General features: G+C 45.5%; 7 protein-coding genes across 7 annotated transcripts; 3 read left to right on the forward strand and 4 right to left on the reverse strand.

The window, feature by feature from the left end:
- Positions 1-65: 65 nt before the first annotated feature.
- On the reverse strand, positions 66-1,928 carry PUMCH_002776 (uncharacterized protein; the record flags this gene model as incomplete). Its single annotated transcript, XM_063021771.1, has 1 exon — positions 66-1,928. One exon carries the CDS (start codon positions 1,926-1,928, stop codon positions 66-68), a length of 1,863 nt encoding a protein of 620 aa, XP_062877841.1.
- Positions 1,929-3,099: 1,171 nt separating this feature from the next.
- PUMCH_002777 (uncharacterized protein) lies at positions 3,100-4,191 on the forward strand (the record flags this gene model as incomplete). Its single annotated transcript, XM_063021772.1, has 1 exon — positions 3,100-4,191. The coding sequence occupies one exon, from the start codon at positions 3,100-3,102 to the stop codon at positions 4,189-4,191; it is 1,092 nt and encodes a 363-aa protein (XP_062877842.1).
- A 335-nt stretch (positions 4,192-4,526) lies between these two features.
- On the reverse strand, positions 4,527-6,359 carry PUMCH_002778 (uncharacterized protein; the record flags this gene model as incomplete). The annotated part of the gene is made up of 1 exon (XM_063021773.1): positions 4,527-6,359. The coding sequence occupies one exon, from the start codon at positions 6,357-6,359 to the stop codon at positions 4,527-4,529; it is 1,833 nt and encodes a 610-aa protein (XP_062877843.1).
- Positions 6,360-7,630: 1,271 nt separating this feature from the next.
- PUMCH_002779 (uncharacterized protein) lies at positions 7,631-9,052 on the reverse strand (the record flags this gene model as incomplete). The annotated part of the gene is made up of 1 exon (XM_063021774.1): positions 7,631-9,052. The coding sequence occupies one exon, from the start codon at positions 9,050-9,052 to the stop codon at positions 7,631-7,633; it is 1,422 nt and encodes a 473-aa protein (XP_062877844.1).
- A 282-nt stretch (positions 9,053-9,334) lies between these two features.
- PUMCH_002780 (uncharacterized protein) lies at positions 9,335-9,979 on the forward strand (the record flags this gene model as incomplete). The annotated part of the gene is made up of 1 exon (XM_063021775.1): positions 9,335-9,979. One exon carries the CDS (start codon positions 9,335-9,337, stop codon positions 9,977-9,979), a length of 645 nt encoding a protein of 214 aa, XP_062877845.1.
- Positions 9,980-10,388: 409 nt separating this feature from the next.
- Positions 10,389-13,994, forward strand: PUMCH_002781 (uncharacterized protein; the record flags this gene model as incomplete). Its single annotated transcript, XM_063021776.1, has 1 exon — positions 10,389-13,994. One exon carries the CDS (start codon positions 10,389-10,391, stop codon positions 13,992-13,994), a length of 3,606 nt encoding a protein of 1,201 aa, XP_062877846.1.
- A 46-nt stretch (positions 13,995-14,040) lies between these two features.
- Positions 14,041-14,976, reverse strand: PUMCH_002782 (uncharacterized protein; the record flags this gene model as incomplete). Its single annotated transcript, XM_063021777.1, has 1 exon — positions 14,041-14,976. One exon carries the CDS (start codon positions 14,974-14,976, stop codon positions 14,041-14,043), a length of 936 nt encoding a protein of 311 aa, XP_062877847.1.
- Between the last annotated feature and the right edge of the window lie 23 nt (positions 14,977-14,999).

Below are 14,999 nucleotides of genomic sequence, written 5' to 3' on the forward strand. Positions count from 1 at the left end.
TACATGAATACATATATAATATTTGCATTGTTTATGACTTTGCCAGGTTACCCCCCTTGCACAAACTAAATTTCCACATGTGTCGAGGGAACAAATCCTACTCGGTGAACTCCTTCGGTCTCGATACCACCCACAAGCCAATAGTCTTTCGTGTCACTGAATGTTGTTGCGTAGTCTTGCAAGTTGAGGAGAACTTGAATGGATTCTCCGCTCTGGAAGGATAAATCTCCTGGATCTACTCCACTGAAGCTTTGGCTTGCTACAACGCTCTTCACCTTTGAGTCTGAACTATTGGAAAGCGCCAATACCTTCTCGAAAAAGGCATACATTTCATGCATGCTGTAACTCACTGAATTCTTCTCCTGAAGATCGCAAACTTCACCTCGGAGAACGTCTATCAGGTCAAATTTGGACGGTAGTGTGGGACACTCTCGTATGTCATTCTTTGCCATGTTGTATTGTTTCACTAGTTGTTGAGTTGACCGCTCAGGCTTGCCTCCATCGGGAAGTTGACTAGCGGCCATCGATTGGGCATCGGACTCATCGCTGCTTGAATAGTGTGGTATTAGTTCCGACAGGCTACCGACTGAAGAGACTGAGGCCAGAGAATTGGATCTGCGGAGACCGGCACCAAAATGATCAAACTCGTTTCGGAACAACGGCGACTGGACACCTGGTCTTGGCGATAACAAAATCTCACGCATGGGGTCTCGTGGAGGAAGCGCTGGGGGCGATTGGGGAAGTTTTGCAGGAACAACGATGTCCTCCTCGTCGATAATTTGGGTTGGATGGTAGTTCTCAGCGAGGTTGGAGCGCGGATCTTGGTATTTTTCGTAGGAAACCAAGGGGTCGGCCATCATGTCTGGGTTGAATATACCATTCTGTAGGTCCTTGGCCTTGACGGTATGCTGCTTGTTCTTGAGCTTCTGTGTGACCAGTGACCAGAGTTTGGAAGCCTTCAGTGAGCTGTCTTTATCGTCTATTTCTTCGTTGAGCCTATCGGGATTCTTGTCGTAAATGGTCTGCAAGAGCGATTCTAGTTGAACACGGGTAGTAGTCGCATCCTTTTCCCATTGATCAATGATGGATTCGTAGTCATTATCTTCGGCTGATGTGGCAAATCCATGAAAAACATTGATATACTCGAATGCGTGCTGGACCTCTTTGACCTGCTGAACATGAAAGTCTGCAGTCCACTTGGTGACCACCTCGGTGAATTCTTCCACCAAAGCAAGAAACTCAGGGAGGATCACTTTTAGATTCGAGCTTTCTGCGTCGTATGCAGCCTTTGTTATGGCTAGCGAGGCTTCGTAGCCTGCCAATTCCGCCCTCTTCTGAACGTCTAGTGAAGTGCCTTTCTCCGCCAAATGACGGGCTTTTTTCTCAAGCTTGGCGGCCTGTTTACCCAATTGGTCTCGAGTTTTAATGTTTTTACGACACGCTTTGAGTTGGGCCACAATGGCCGCTACTCGCAACGAAAGCTGCTCCGAGTGGTACTTGGCCTGTTGTAGAATTGTCGACTCCAAATGATTCACCACCGCGAGATAATTGGCCAACTCCAATTGCACACTGGGAACAACGAAGTTCCGCTCCTTCGGATGCACGAAAATCCCCTCCGAGGAGATCTGCATCTCATCGAATTTGGTATAGAACGCATCTAGCTCTTCGAACTGAAGCGCCTCTTCGCCAAGAAGCTCCATCCATAGCAGGATGACTTTTCTGCTGCTCTTAAAAAACCGCGGCCAGTTCTTTTCTGCAATCCGCGCCGTCTGGGCCGTCAAAAACTGAAATGCAGCGATTGCAACCTTGACGTTGTCACTGAACTGTGCTATTAGCTCGTCGTCGACGTTGTAGGCTTTGGAGGAGCGGGAGAAGGACGAGCCGATTGTTCGGGAGGCGGCCGACGCCGAGTCTCGTATTTTGTCCATTTTTGGAGCGATTATGGTCTTATCTGGATGAAGTATGGGGTAAGATGAGTGTATGAAGGAGAAGAGAGGTAGGTGGGTGGGTGGGATTGTGTAGTCGGAGATAAGGAATTTGAGTTTTATTGGAGGGAAATTAAGGGTGGTTTTGTGGCAGCTTGACTTTTTTGGGGGTTTTAGAGATGTGTGGTTTTAGGTGTTTCTGTAGTCATGGAGATATGGACTATTGAGGAAAGGTATCGTGGGAAAATTGTCAAGGATTTGAATTGGTGCAATTTGAGTTGAGTGTTTCTGTGCTTAAAATTCTTTAACAGTTTCCAATGGTGAGGCTCGGGTGTGGAATTGTGTCTAATTATAGTTCTTGTTTAGAAATTGGTCAGAAACACACATCAATATACAAAAATGGATTTATACATGTAGAAAGAGATATGTTCTATGGGCTTGATAGAAATACAGATGAAAGATTTTAGCCGATGTTTGTATAACTTCAAACGTTCTTGTGTCTCTGTCTACCTTATAATAAGACAGAATCACCCACCTTCCATCCACCACAGTCTTAAATTATACTCCCATTTATTTCACCAAATCTCATAATCCATCCACTGTACAATTTCCCCAAAACAAATCTCGTCTCTTCGCAAATGCATACCCACCTGAAACACTGGCTGCAAATTATTGTCTACAGTCTAAAGTCAGTCTTTATCTCCTATCTCCTAGTCTCTATACCGACACCAACCACACCAAAAACAAAGCGCTCTACCGCCAACCAATCTCAATCCATTCAAACAGAGCACTACTCCATTTCCACCAATCACATCCCAAACACCCCTCAAACGACATCCACCCTCGTTTTTCTACTTCGCTTCCCCCATCGTCGGTCCTGCAGAAAAGCCTATCTTAATCTCCATCGACCCCATCATTTCTAATCCCACTCTTCTTGGACCTGACCGTCACTTTGAACTCATTTCTACGTATGGATGGATCAAATCTGGCCAAATCTCTCTGCCGGAAAAGCCTGATCCATTTTTAGCTGTGCAAAATCTTCAGCCGCACCACAATTACACCCTTTCGCAGAATCGAATTTCGCCGTTTTGAACGCTACAAAAGGCTCTTTCAATACATCAATCACATTAGTGCATATTGTCAGACATATAGCACTGCCGATCTCTGCAACACAATGTCTCTAGCCACTGCTCCGGTCGAAGCGCCGATCCTGGAACTGCATTTGGCCAGCAACGATGCTATCTCGGACTTACCGCCGGTTTTGGACGTGGTCGGCAAGGACTGGGTGAAAGTCTCGAGCAAACCCATTTTCGATGGCGCCAACGGCATCATCTTCAAGGCCTCGGACGCCGCAAGCTCGCGGTTGGTGGTCATCAAGACCGTGAAGCGGCATGCCGAACAGTCGCTTCTGTTCTATCGAGCGTGCGTCATTCGAGAGTATGAGAATATGAAGCGGTGTCTCTCTTCGAAACAGGTGGTTGATGTGATTGCGCTAGCAGCAAATCCAGACGTGGACGAGCTCTCGATAGTGGCTCAATATTGCTCGCATGGCGATCTTTTAGACTTTTTGTGTACCCTTCGAACGAAAAAAGTAACGATTCCGTCGAATCTCAAAGACGCCATCTTCAAGCAGGTCGTGAAGGCCGTGGATTACCTCCATAGACATGATATAGCGCATCGCGACATCAAACCTGAGAACTTCTTGGTCGATGGAAATGGGACAGTGCGGCTCAATGATTTTGGATGCTCTTTAGATACTACCAAGCTCGCCGAGCAACTACCTCTCAACGAGATTTGCTGCGGAACGCCGTCTTTCAAGGCACCAGAACTCTATTCCTATGAAGAACACCTGAAGTCGAAAACCGACGAAGAAATGAAGGCCATGAGGTTCGAGATGGACTACAAGAAGGTAGATGTGTGGGCGCTAGGGATAGTTTGCTTCCAGGTCTACTTGATGTCTGTTCCTTGGCAGAGCTCCCGCACGGAAAACAAAGCGATGGAATTGTACATCAAAAACTATCCCGAAAACGAAAAGAACCTCAAAGCCTTGCTGGACAAGCTCAACGACAGAAACATGTCGACCCGACTGAATCCAGCCTTGTCGCTATTCAAGAAGATTCACTACGATGCAAGAATCGAACTATTCAAAATGCTTCATCCCAAACCTACAAAGCGAGTTAGCACTGAGGAACTTTTGCAATCGAGCTGGCTCACGCAAGCATATGCTAACCCCAAGGAGATTTTGGCGCTCATACCTCACAAGTAGGTAAACAACCTTGACATAGTTCAACGGGATATTCTTTTTTTTTTTTTGGGTTCATAGCTACGGACTACAATTGTAACAATTTTACTTCGCAAATAAATTAATTCAAAATATAAAGCCAAACTCTTTGCATAGAATTGAAAAATGTGAGAGGAGTCTGCGCAGCATGAAAGCTGATGACGGATATTTGGCTTGAAGTCCTTGTCTCGTGAGAGGAGTGTGTTCATGATGAAATAATAATGGTGTGGGTGATAAATGGAGTAATACAGTTGATAGAGTAGAGAAAAAAAAAGTGCATGACCGCAGTCTTGTGCGTCTCAAATGGGTGGTGTGGGAACTCACCGGTAGCTCAGGTACCCATAGTTTCCGACACCGTTGTTTGTGCTTCCATTTGATGTATTGAGCTGATTAGTGGAAGTGCGTCTGGGGTTTCCTGGACCTCTTACACCCAATGGATTCTTGGAGAAAGACAATCTGATTCCACCTTTGCTTGATCCGCCATTAGTTCTTGGCAAGGCGCTTCCGTATAAATCGGCCAAAGCTTCTGTTGCCAAAAGAACATCATCAAACTCAACAAAGCACATGGGTCCATGGTTGTGTCCAGAGGTGCTGCCGCTTGCGCCAGATGATTGGTTTTTGGTTCGGAACGACAATCTTCTGAATCCTTTTTGTGGAGAGAACAATGCACGAAGCTCAGCCTCAGTAGCATCAGGGGGGAGGTTTCCCACATACAATGTGTTACAAGGAGGGTTCTGGTCGGCAGGGTTTGCTGGCGGAGGCACCTTGGCTAATAATGACAAATCAGGAACATCCTTCAGGCTCTGTCTCTGAGCTGGTGCAGATGAGGATGAAGAATCGGGATTATGTTGGTTTGTAGGTTGAAGAGAATTACCCAGGAGTCCTTGTGCGGAACCGTTTCTTGGAACACTGTTTGGGGCGGGCATGGACACAGGCTGTTTAGGTTGTGATGTAGCTTGATTAAGACCAGGAGCGCCTGATGAAAGAGGTGCCATTTGGGTCTGAGCCTGTCCAGATGAAATTGGGACGGATGTACTTTGGCCGCCGTTGAAAAATGCAGATGTTCTTCTTCTTTCATTGGCTGCAGCGCTTGCAGCGGCTTGGTTGAGAGGAATCTGAGAAAGATTTGGTGGCGAAGAGTTCAAATTATGTTGACCACCAAGGGAAGCTTGTGATTGCACTGGTGGGGCTTGTGGCTGGATTTGTGGTTGTCCCAGAACATTTTGACTCAGGGCGCTTCCACCTGCGCTTGGCGGAGCATTATTGCCCCAATCGAAGCTATTGGCGACGTATGAAAGACCCGGAGTTTGTGGGTTTGAAGTGAAAGCCAGGTTCAGGGTGCCCCATGGGTCACGGGGCAAACCGTCGTAGTCTCTCGACTCAGGTTGCGAGTTCATCATCATGAAGGATTTGCTTGTAAGGTCACCAAGAACAATGGAGCCAGGAGCGGCAGATATGGAGTTATGTGGGGTTGCAGTGGCAGCATTGGCGCCCGCAAAAGGATCGCTGAAAAGAAAGCGCAGTCTTTGCGAACCCACCGAAGCACGCTTTTGGAAGTTATCGAAGCCTGGGTTGGCTGTAGAAGACACAGGCTGCAGATGCAGAAGGGTTTGCTGTTGCTGCTGCTGCTGTTGTTGTTGCTGCTGGCCAGCGAGCTGATGCGAGGATGATGGAGAGATGGCGGATGTAGATAAACGTAGGTTTTCAAATGCAGAGTTGGCGCTGGTGATGCCCATGTTGTTGTCAAAGTCCACCTGGATGGCGGGGTATTTGATGCCGAAAATGAATTTGCCATCTAGAAGCTTGCCGGTGGTCACACAGGTGGCTAGCGTCTTGAAGTAGGCGGAGATGACGCCATCGGAGAGATCAATGCTGAGAATATCATCGTTGACGAGTGCGAATATGAGATGGGCCTCGCGGACAGAAATATCCGAGGGCAAGTTGGAGATCTTGAGGATATTGGCAGCCGGCATTCCTGGCGCCTGCGTGGCCGCGTTGGTTGGAGGCGACGTGTGGGGCGAGGAAAACGACTTATTTATGAGGCCCGGCGCAACGCCAGGAGGCACTCCCACCGGCGCAATGGCGCTGTTGGAGCCGAGAAGCGCCTGTGACGAGGGCGGATAATGTATGGTGTTCCCGTCGGCGGAAGACATGGATGACTATAGGTATAGAGAAGGTGGCGGAACAGAAATGCTGAGAAATAGAGGGACACGGCCGAGATACGGATTCTGCGTCCAAGAAAAAGAGTTGATATCAAAGGGGTTACGTCACGCAGCAGCGTCTATGTAGTGCAAATCAGGTTAACGTCCAGCGGGCAGACTATTCACTACAGCTTGGGTTATGGAAGTGCCAATCGCCAGTAGACGGTTCAAACCAGGCAGAACGGACCGATTCTTTTTCGGTTTTCGGGCGGATCACGTGTAGCCACAGTCAGGCACCACACAATCAGTTATTCAAAGGCAACAACGGTCAATTGCCGAAAGTGATGAAGATCCTTTGGGAATGTCGAGGCAACCACAGATAAATGGGGCGAAAACAGGAAGCAAAAGAACACGACGCGGGGGAGGCGGTGTGGATGAGGCTAACTCGAAGAAAAAAGAAGATGGGGGATGGTGGCGGGAGAACACTAGGTGGATTCGGAAGAAGATAATGCAATGCTGTATAAAAGAGTACCACGCTGGAGTTTAGTTTTTTGGTCTGTAACGGCGTGGGGCGTGCGCGCACCATGCTCACGCCCTCGAATGTGTGGTTCCGGACCAATCACGCGCCGGGAACTGCCACCGGCACATGCTGGTGTTTACGCGCGTTTGGGGTAAACCGCTGCGCATGTCTGGTTGACCAGCCACACAGAACCAGCATGTTTCAGAGTTGGATTAGAATAGGGGAGCTGGGGAATTGATTTGGGGGGTTTTTTGGGGGTACGATTAAGAATTTATCCTGGTCACGTGATCACCGACTCTCTCGATTCTTTTCTCGCTCTCTTTCATTTGGCTCGTAAGCTGGCGGTGTGTGTAGTTCCTCTGTTTCTGCAGCTTTTGACTGGCTTGTGAGACAGATTTGTGACACAGAAGTTCGCATTTCACGCGAGATACATGCGTCTAAAATTGCCTATTGGCACAAAAACAGTAAAATGGATTTTTTTGAATTCGAAGATTTGAAGCGTTCGCTGGGTCTGTATAATTGCAATCCTTTTTGTTTTATCTGTGGTTCAGTACCGTATCTACTGTTCTTTTAGGTGTATTAGATTTTGTTCTACAGTAAAAAAATAGTATGACTCTTATGAAAATAACGACTGCTATATTTTATTTTACTATTTGGTTTCCCATTTGCAACGCTGCTCATTAGATATTGTTTCGGTATTAATGACACCCTCATTGCCCTACTCACCAGAGTACGCAAGAACAGCACTGTTTCCATCGAAACATCAATATTTGTCCCGGCTCCGATTTCTCCACAAGTCTTTGAAACTGTTTTTACGCGATAAACTCACATGCTCGTCGGCTGCCGTTCCCAAACGTGTTCCAGTCATGTAGTAGCACCTACTGGCCCACCAGCCAGGAACGCAAATGAAGCTGTCTCGATCAACATGTGAAAGAATTTGAAACGCTTGGATCTCTGGTTTACGCAACTCCTTGGAAAAGCTGTTGCGTTTCTCTGGCAGATCAAACGCTATGCAAAGCAAGTAGTCCTGGCCGGCGCCATGGAATCTTAACATGCAACTGGATTCTTTTTCGTGGATTCCATCCTCTTTATGAAAGCTTCTCATCGGCAAGCAGAAAATTGGATGAGCCTTGGAACTATCCACTATTAGTAGGTGTCTCTCAAAAACTAAAACCTGGTACTTTTTGAGACACCAAATGTTGCGCCCATTCAATTGGAGCTTTATCGTGACATTTTGTGAACAATATTTCAAGAGGCCAAAGTAAAATGGGTTTTTGATTGCAGCTGGATGCGCCATTGAGAAATGGATCGATTGGAGCTCTTTGATGCGCTCAGCATTATTCCCGATCCCCATATTGATGAGGTCGAGCTGCTCTTTAAATTTGGCGAATTTGCGTTTGTAGTCTAGTTGAGGTCTTAGATTGTTAAGAAACATCGGATACTTGGTGATCCGACTGAGAGGTTTTTGGATGAGCAGCTGAAACGACAAGTCCATGTTCCGTCCTCGAGGCTGATTCTGTTCAAGAAAACGCTGGATTTGCTCGCTAAACCCGACCTCAAATGGTAAAGTGTGTGACTTTACTAAATGCTTGATCAATGTTGAATACAACTCGAAATGGCTGTATGTCTGAGATCGCAAGAGATTTTCCACCTCTTTAGCGAAATTCGAAGCTGATGGGTTCGCAACCATAGATTTATGAAATTTGAGGTGTCGCGTGTGGATCTTTGTAACAACTTCCCTTAAATTGATGAGTGGAGTACACTCAAGGCCAATGGTCTGACATCTAAGAAGAAGCGGGTCCAAATAGAATTTTCCGAGCTGTGCGAGACACTTGCAAAATTTCTCTTCGCTCTGGATAATTTCACGGATTGTATGGCCATATTTGGTATTCAGGCCGCCGAGCGGTGATACAGTTATCGAGATTGAGAGGGTCGGCTTTGCCGGCAGAGCTGTGAATGTTGAAGCAAAACTCTCAAGCAAGTCTTCTTTGGTCGAATCCTTTTTCAACGGATTTCTGCTGCGGTCACGGGTCTTGCCGCCCTTTCCATTTCTGTGTTCTGCCATGTGCCAGGGGTCTTTCCCATCCACAAGCAAGGAAATATGTTCGCCAGAGGTGGAGGTGACCCCTAGAATGGACGAGCAGAACGGCGCTACTTCCGAATTACTATTGATCAACGATTTCATGATTGTGGTGGATTATTGATTTATTGGCATGCAACATGTATTGGCTGCAAAATCGAAGCATTACAAACTTCAGACATGCAAGAATAGGGAGGTAGCAAGTGAAGCAAGCGAATCTGGCAAGAAATATTCTAAATTATTCCCACAAGGATTTTTATTTATATTCCAGTAACGTTTTTTCACTATTTATTATTATACTCTCAGTTTTGATCTCCCCCCACATTGTTAACATATACTTGATAAGACTTTCGATTTCCTCCAATTGCGCATCTGTGAAATCTAGAAATGGCAGAATTCGTAGAAGAAAGAAGTGTCAATCGCACGTGTCTCTCGCTTTTGGTCCAAGAACTTGTCCCCACGGCGATTCGTACAACCCAGAATCGGTACTATTCACAAGAACCCACAGATGACGAAATCCAGACCCGCATCGAAACTCAGCTTTCCACGCCGCTAGATCTACCCGGAACCACGGCGGTTTTCGGTTCAGAGTACCTTCTGAGTGACGACACAGCGTACCGTGTAGAGAGCTATGGCTACAATTTGGGAATGAGATTAGCTGAATACTTGATGTATTCACGGGCAGCGGAGGTGAAGTTGGTCGTGAAGCTTGATGTGATGAAATTCGTCTGCCGTGATTTGTGGAAAATGTTGTATGGCAAACAGATGGACTCTCTCCGAACGAATCATAGAGGCATGTTTGTGCTCATAGATAACAACTTCCGGCCAATAGCCAATTTGAGCAGTCCCAACAGTCCTGCCGAGCTCATGTCTGTTGCAAAGGTTTATTTACAGCTTCCTTGTGGGGTGATACGGGGAGTTCTCCGAAGCTTAGGTATCGAAGCCAATGTATCTGCTGAGATCAAGCTGTTTCCTGCCGTTGAATTTAGTCTAGAAACACCGGAAGACAAGACAGGAGATAAGACAGCTTGAGTATTTCTGCGGCTCGCGGGGTGCGGGTCTTTGTATGTGCTGCTTTATGTGATCAGTCGAGTTGTCCTTCTTACCTTCCCATAATGGCTTAATTATTTCATGTCGCAGAAATATTGGGAGCCATCATTACGATGAGGCTATAATATTTACTTTCATTCCATTCAATATCTAGTGCCTCCATTCATGCATATCTTAAGTGTCTTTCTTCATATCTCTGAACCACACCAATACAATAAAAAACAGTAAATAGAAAAGTTAAAACATCAGAACAAGTCGGAAATTGTTCTATCATTTCACGAGTCCGACTCCGAATTAAAAAATCCCTAATTTTCTCAGCTTCCATCGCTCCTCTACTCCACAATTCCTAGCGCATCTCACATACTTCAAGCTACTTTCTAGCCATGATCCCATGAAATTAAAAGCTGTAGTACGGAGAATTGCGACTCGGTCGACAGATTCGCCGTCTCCACTAGTCGCTCTTAACAGACAAAACCCCTCTAGTGTACTCAATCTCACACAGAACACTATTGTCAGTCAATTACTGCAAACTAATCGCGAGATCGGGCTTGCAAGCAAGATTCGTGTGAATAGATTTTTTGTAGCCCTATTTAAAGGAAATACCAACGAGGCCGTTACTTGTATCCAAGGTCTCAGGAAAGACTTTCTTCGGCAGAAGAATGAGAAAGGTCAAGTGTATATATCGTGCTTAGTGTCGTTACTCTCGTATTTATTGAAGGATTTTACAGGTAAGCTCCAGTCTCGGAATCTCACAGGGATATCGCAGGAAATCCTCAAGATTCCCAAGGATGTCGGTCTGGAATCCCAACCCGATGTGGACTACATCCACAAGCTAACGGTTTTGCTCTTTTTGAAATGTCTTAAAGGAACAAACAGGAACGAAAGCATTGAATATCTCAACCTCGTCACCCATATCAGATTGCTCTTGAAGAAGTTTGATTGCACACCAGAGGATATCTTGGAGGCTATAGAGACCGAACAAGTCGATGTCATTGAGCAGTACAATATCATTTTCGCTCAGAATTTGGCTGTTCCGTCTGCCAATGCTAATGATCCAAGCATTGATGTATCAAAGTATGCGGACGAGCATGGAAACCTTAGCTTCGAGTCTCTTTGTAGTTTGATAGAAGAACAGACATTCGATGCTCTGGCCTATTCCAAAACCAAACTCAAGTTGTATGAGACGTACGACCGCTTGGACCAGGACCAAAAGCGAGCTTTCATGGATGAGTATCTTCAATTCAACCGTGAAAAACAACTTTTGATAGAAGGTCATTGTCACAACATCAGCAAAGCATACTCATTCGGAAAGAAATTCACTGAATTTAGTCTCCTACATCAAACTTGGTTTAGAACATGGGTCGGTGCTGTTGTGAACGGTATTAAAAAACTCTCAGAAGAACAGTCTTCCTTCAAACGGTACGATTTTATCGTAAACCTGCTTACAGAACACACTTTGGCCTCTATGTGCGTATCGCATATGATTGCTAGTTCCATTACTTCGGCAAATGTCAAGGTGTTACCTTTAACTCAGCAGTTATGGCATGTTACATGGAGTGAATTGAGGAAATTAAATGCATTCGACAAGAACACTCAAATCCGACAAATCTTTCAACAGGAAGACGCAATCAAATTTTTCAGCGAGATCGTCAATATCACCATCAGCTCTTGCAAATTGCCACCTGAGTATCCCTTTACCGAAAATCTTGAGCTTGGAGATGAGTTCGGCGACCGGATATTTTCTCACAAGCTTGCGAAGCCTGAGCTGGAATTTTCCAAGTACAAACTTTATGGCGTCATCAACTTGCATCCTTATGTCGCCGAATCTTTTAGGTCTTACCTGGATTTTCTTGCCATAGGCTCATACAGACTTCCCATGCTACATCCGCCCAAAAAATGGGACTCTCCGAGTAATGGCGGTTTTTTGTCATTCTCTGTTCCTTTAATCAAGTCATCCCAGCCGCATTCGTTTGAAATTGTTGCACAACTGGCCCATAATACAGGGCAATTGAGCTCTTTTTACGAGTCCTTGAGCGCCCTAGGCTCTACTCCATGGGCTATCAACCCATTCACACTACAGGCATTTACCGATGCTCTTTCAAATGATAAGATGACTAATCTTGCAATACCCACGCTAGCACGTATCCAACACGACCTGACAGAGCTTTCGAAACAATTAGATATGCACAAACAAAAGTTAGAGCCTGCTCTGCTTCAGATCACAAAAATCAAACAAAAGAAACTTCAATTATCTAGAGACAGGGATGGTTTGGTTCTGTTTTATACCATGATCTGCCGTTTTGCGCAAAGCCTATCGAAGAGGGGCGAGGTATTCTACCTACCACATAATCTGGATTTTCGGGGCCGAGTCTATCCATGTGTTTCATTTTTATGCACTCACAATGATGATTTAGTACGATCATTGATGATGTTCTGGGAGGCAAAAGAGCTTGGACCCAAGGGGTATGACTGGCTAAGATACCAATTGGCAAACTTGCACAGCACCAAGAAATTGGATATGAAGGAATCAATAAGCTTTGTCGAGGCAAATAGGAAAAATATCATCGACTCCGCTGAAAATCCACTCGAGGGCGAAAGATGGTGGGCCTCCGGAGACTCCCCGTGGCAGTCTCTTGCAGTATGCAAGGAGTTGAATTCTATTTGGAACTTTGAAGGAGATATTGCAGATTACAAAAGCAGAATTCCAATTCATCAAGATGGTTCGTGCAATGGTCTTCAGCACTATGCAGCTCTCAGTGGAGACAAAAAAGCTGCAGAATCTGTGAACGTCTTGCCAAGCAAACAGAGACAAGACGTTTATTTGATGATCTTATCCCTTGTCAAAGCACGGGTGCTTCATGATTCGACTGGAGAGGAGAATTCAGACTTGGCTAAGCTTGTATTGCCCTTTCTCCAGAGGAAGCTTGTAAAACAGACTGTGATGACATCTGTGTATAGCGTCACTCTTTATGGGGCTACCAAACAGATCCAGGGACAACTCGAGGATTTGATAATGATGAATCGGGACGACCCAGCGTTGCAGGTGCTTGAGACTCAGAAAGCTCGTGCTTCTTCGTATATTGCTAGACATGTCTTGGGCTCGATTAACGAATTATTTCATGGAGCACAACTCATTCAGAACTGGCTCATCGACAATTGCTCTCGATGTCTCCAGTCTTTTGATCCCAAGGAAAGTGACGATCCTAGCTACGACTTTTTCGACAAAAAGCACTATGAGCCTTTTATGTGGACTTCGCTTTCAGGATTTCCAGTAGTGCAATACTATCGAAGTATGCCCTCGAAGAGAGTCGTCACTTCGCTACAGACGGTTCGAATGAGAAAGGAAATCGAGAATTCACCAATTGACCAGTTTAAACTGAGAAACGGCATAGCTCCTAATTTCATTCATTCTGTGGACGCCACTCATTTGCTCATGACAGCTTTGGCAGCACGCACAAATAATATTACCTTTGCAGCAGTTCATGATAGCTTCTGGACGCATCCATCGGAAGTTGAGGTCTTATCACATCTTATACGCGAAGAGTTTGTTCGTTTGCATAAATCTGAAGTCATGGAAAATATGCTCGCTGACTTAACTCATGTTTACTCAAAAAAAGTGCAACTCGTATGGGTTGACCGAAACAGCAAAGAAAATGAACGCTTCATGTCGGCTTTGCAATCATTGAGAAGCGGATACTCGGACCTGAAGGAGCGTATAAGTCTTCGAGACTTCAACAGAGTACTTAAGCACGAAGCAAAAAATCTTCTGCCAATCATTGAACTAGTTGAGGATCATAAACCTGAGTTGTTGTTTCAGCCAACCACCTCCGGTGAATTGATAATCTACGATGATTCTCCTACAGTCAAAGCAAAAGACGCTGTTTTTTGCAAGAAAAATTATGTACCTCTTTTGGTTCCTGTGAAGGTATTGAAGCTACCCAAATTCGGAACGATAGATTTAGACCTGGTGAAGGAAAGCACGTTCTTCTTCTCATAACAAGAATGGAGTTCTGTAATTCTGTATTTTACTTGTACATAATTCGTTAATACGCATCTGCGTCTGCATCATAATTTTCGTATGTCTCACAGGCTTCGAGTAGACTGGTCTTGCGGTTGCCCTCTTCATCAAAAAAATCATCATAGAGATTGTCAAATTCTCCGTTCACTACAGCATTGCTTGGCTCGTCCCCTCGAAGATACGACTGACCTTCCATTTGCTCGGCTGTGCTAGCTATCACCGGTCTGTCATCATCATAGTAGTAATCCGAGTCTTCGTCACTTTCATTGATGTTTTCGTAAGTCTCGCTGAATTCGCCGGCATCTTCGTCTTCAGGATAGTCATTTTGATAAAAAGACTCAGCGTTGGAATCTTCGTCCTCCGAAAGTGCATGATCTCGGGGATCTCTTGACTCGTCGACATTGACAAGAGCACTCTCCTCATCATCAAAGAAACGAATGTATCCAATTTGCGACTGAGGATAATTCATGGAGGTCAATGGCTGCTCATTAGCGGATAGCTTGTAGACATCAAAGACGTACTCATCTGCTGGGCTGGACTCTACTTCATGTTCCTTATCCTCTGCAGATTTCATAGTGGATCCGCGCCGTTTCTTGAGTTTCTCGGGAAGCTCCTCTTCTAATGTGAGAAACTCGTCGAGCATCTGATGTAGCTGAGATGGAATTACCTCTTCATCGTCGGACTCCTGTTTTGGAATCACAAATCGCCTCTTTCTCAGTCCAGTCGTGGTTTCTGAAAGCGTGAGTCCCGAACTTGAGCTTCTTATTGCAGGTTCTCTGGTATCCGTGCTGGCTAGCTCGAAAAAATAGCTTCTTAGATTAGATACAGAGGAGGTTGCCGAAGGTATTGGCGACGACGGTTTGGACCTTTTGGCGAGAGATTCGCCCTCCAAAACAAGCGCCTGGAGAGGATCTTGGCCTCGCTTACGCTTGATGCGTAGAATTTGCGGAATTGCAGACATGACGTGTATTTCCGGTTGAAATC

Source organism: Australozyma saopauloensis, chromosome 3 (genome assembly GCF_035610405.1).
Source record: "Australozyma saopauloensis chromosome 3, complete sequence".
NCBI lineage: Eukaryota > Fungi > Ascomycota > Pichiomycetes > Serinales > Metschnikowiaceae > Australozyma > Australozyma saopauloensis.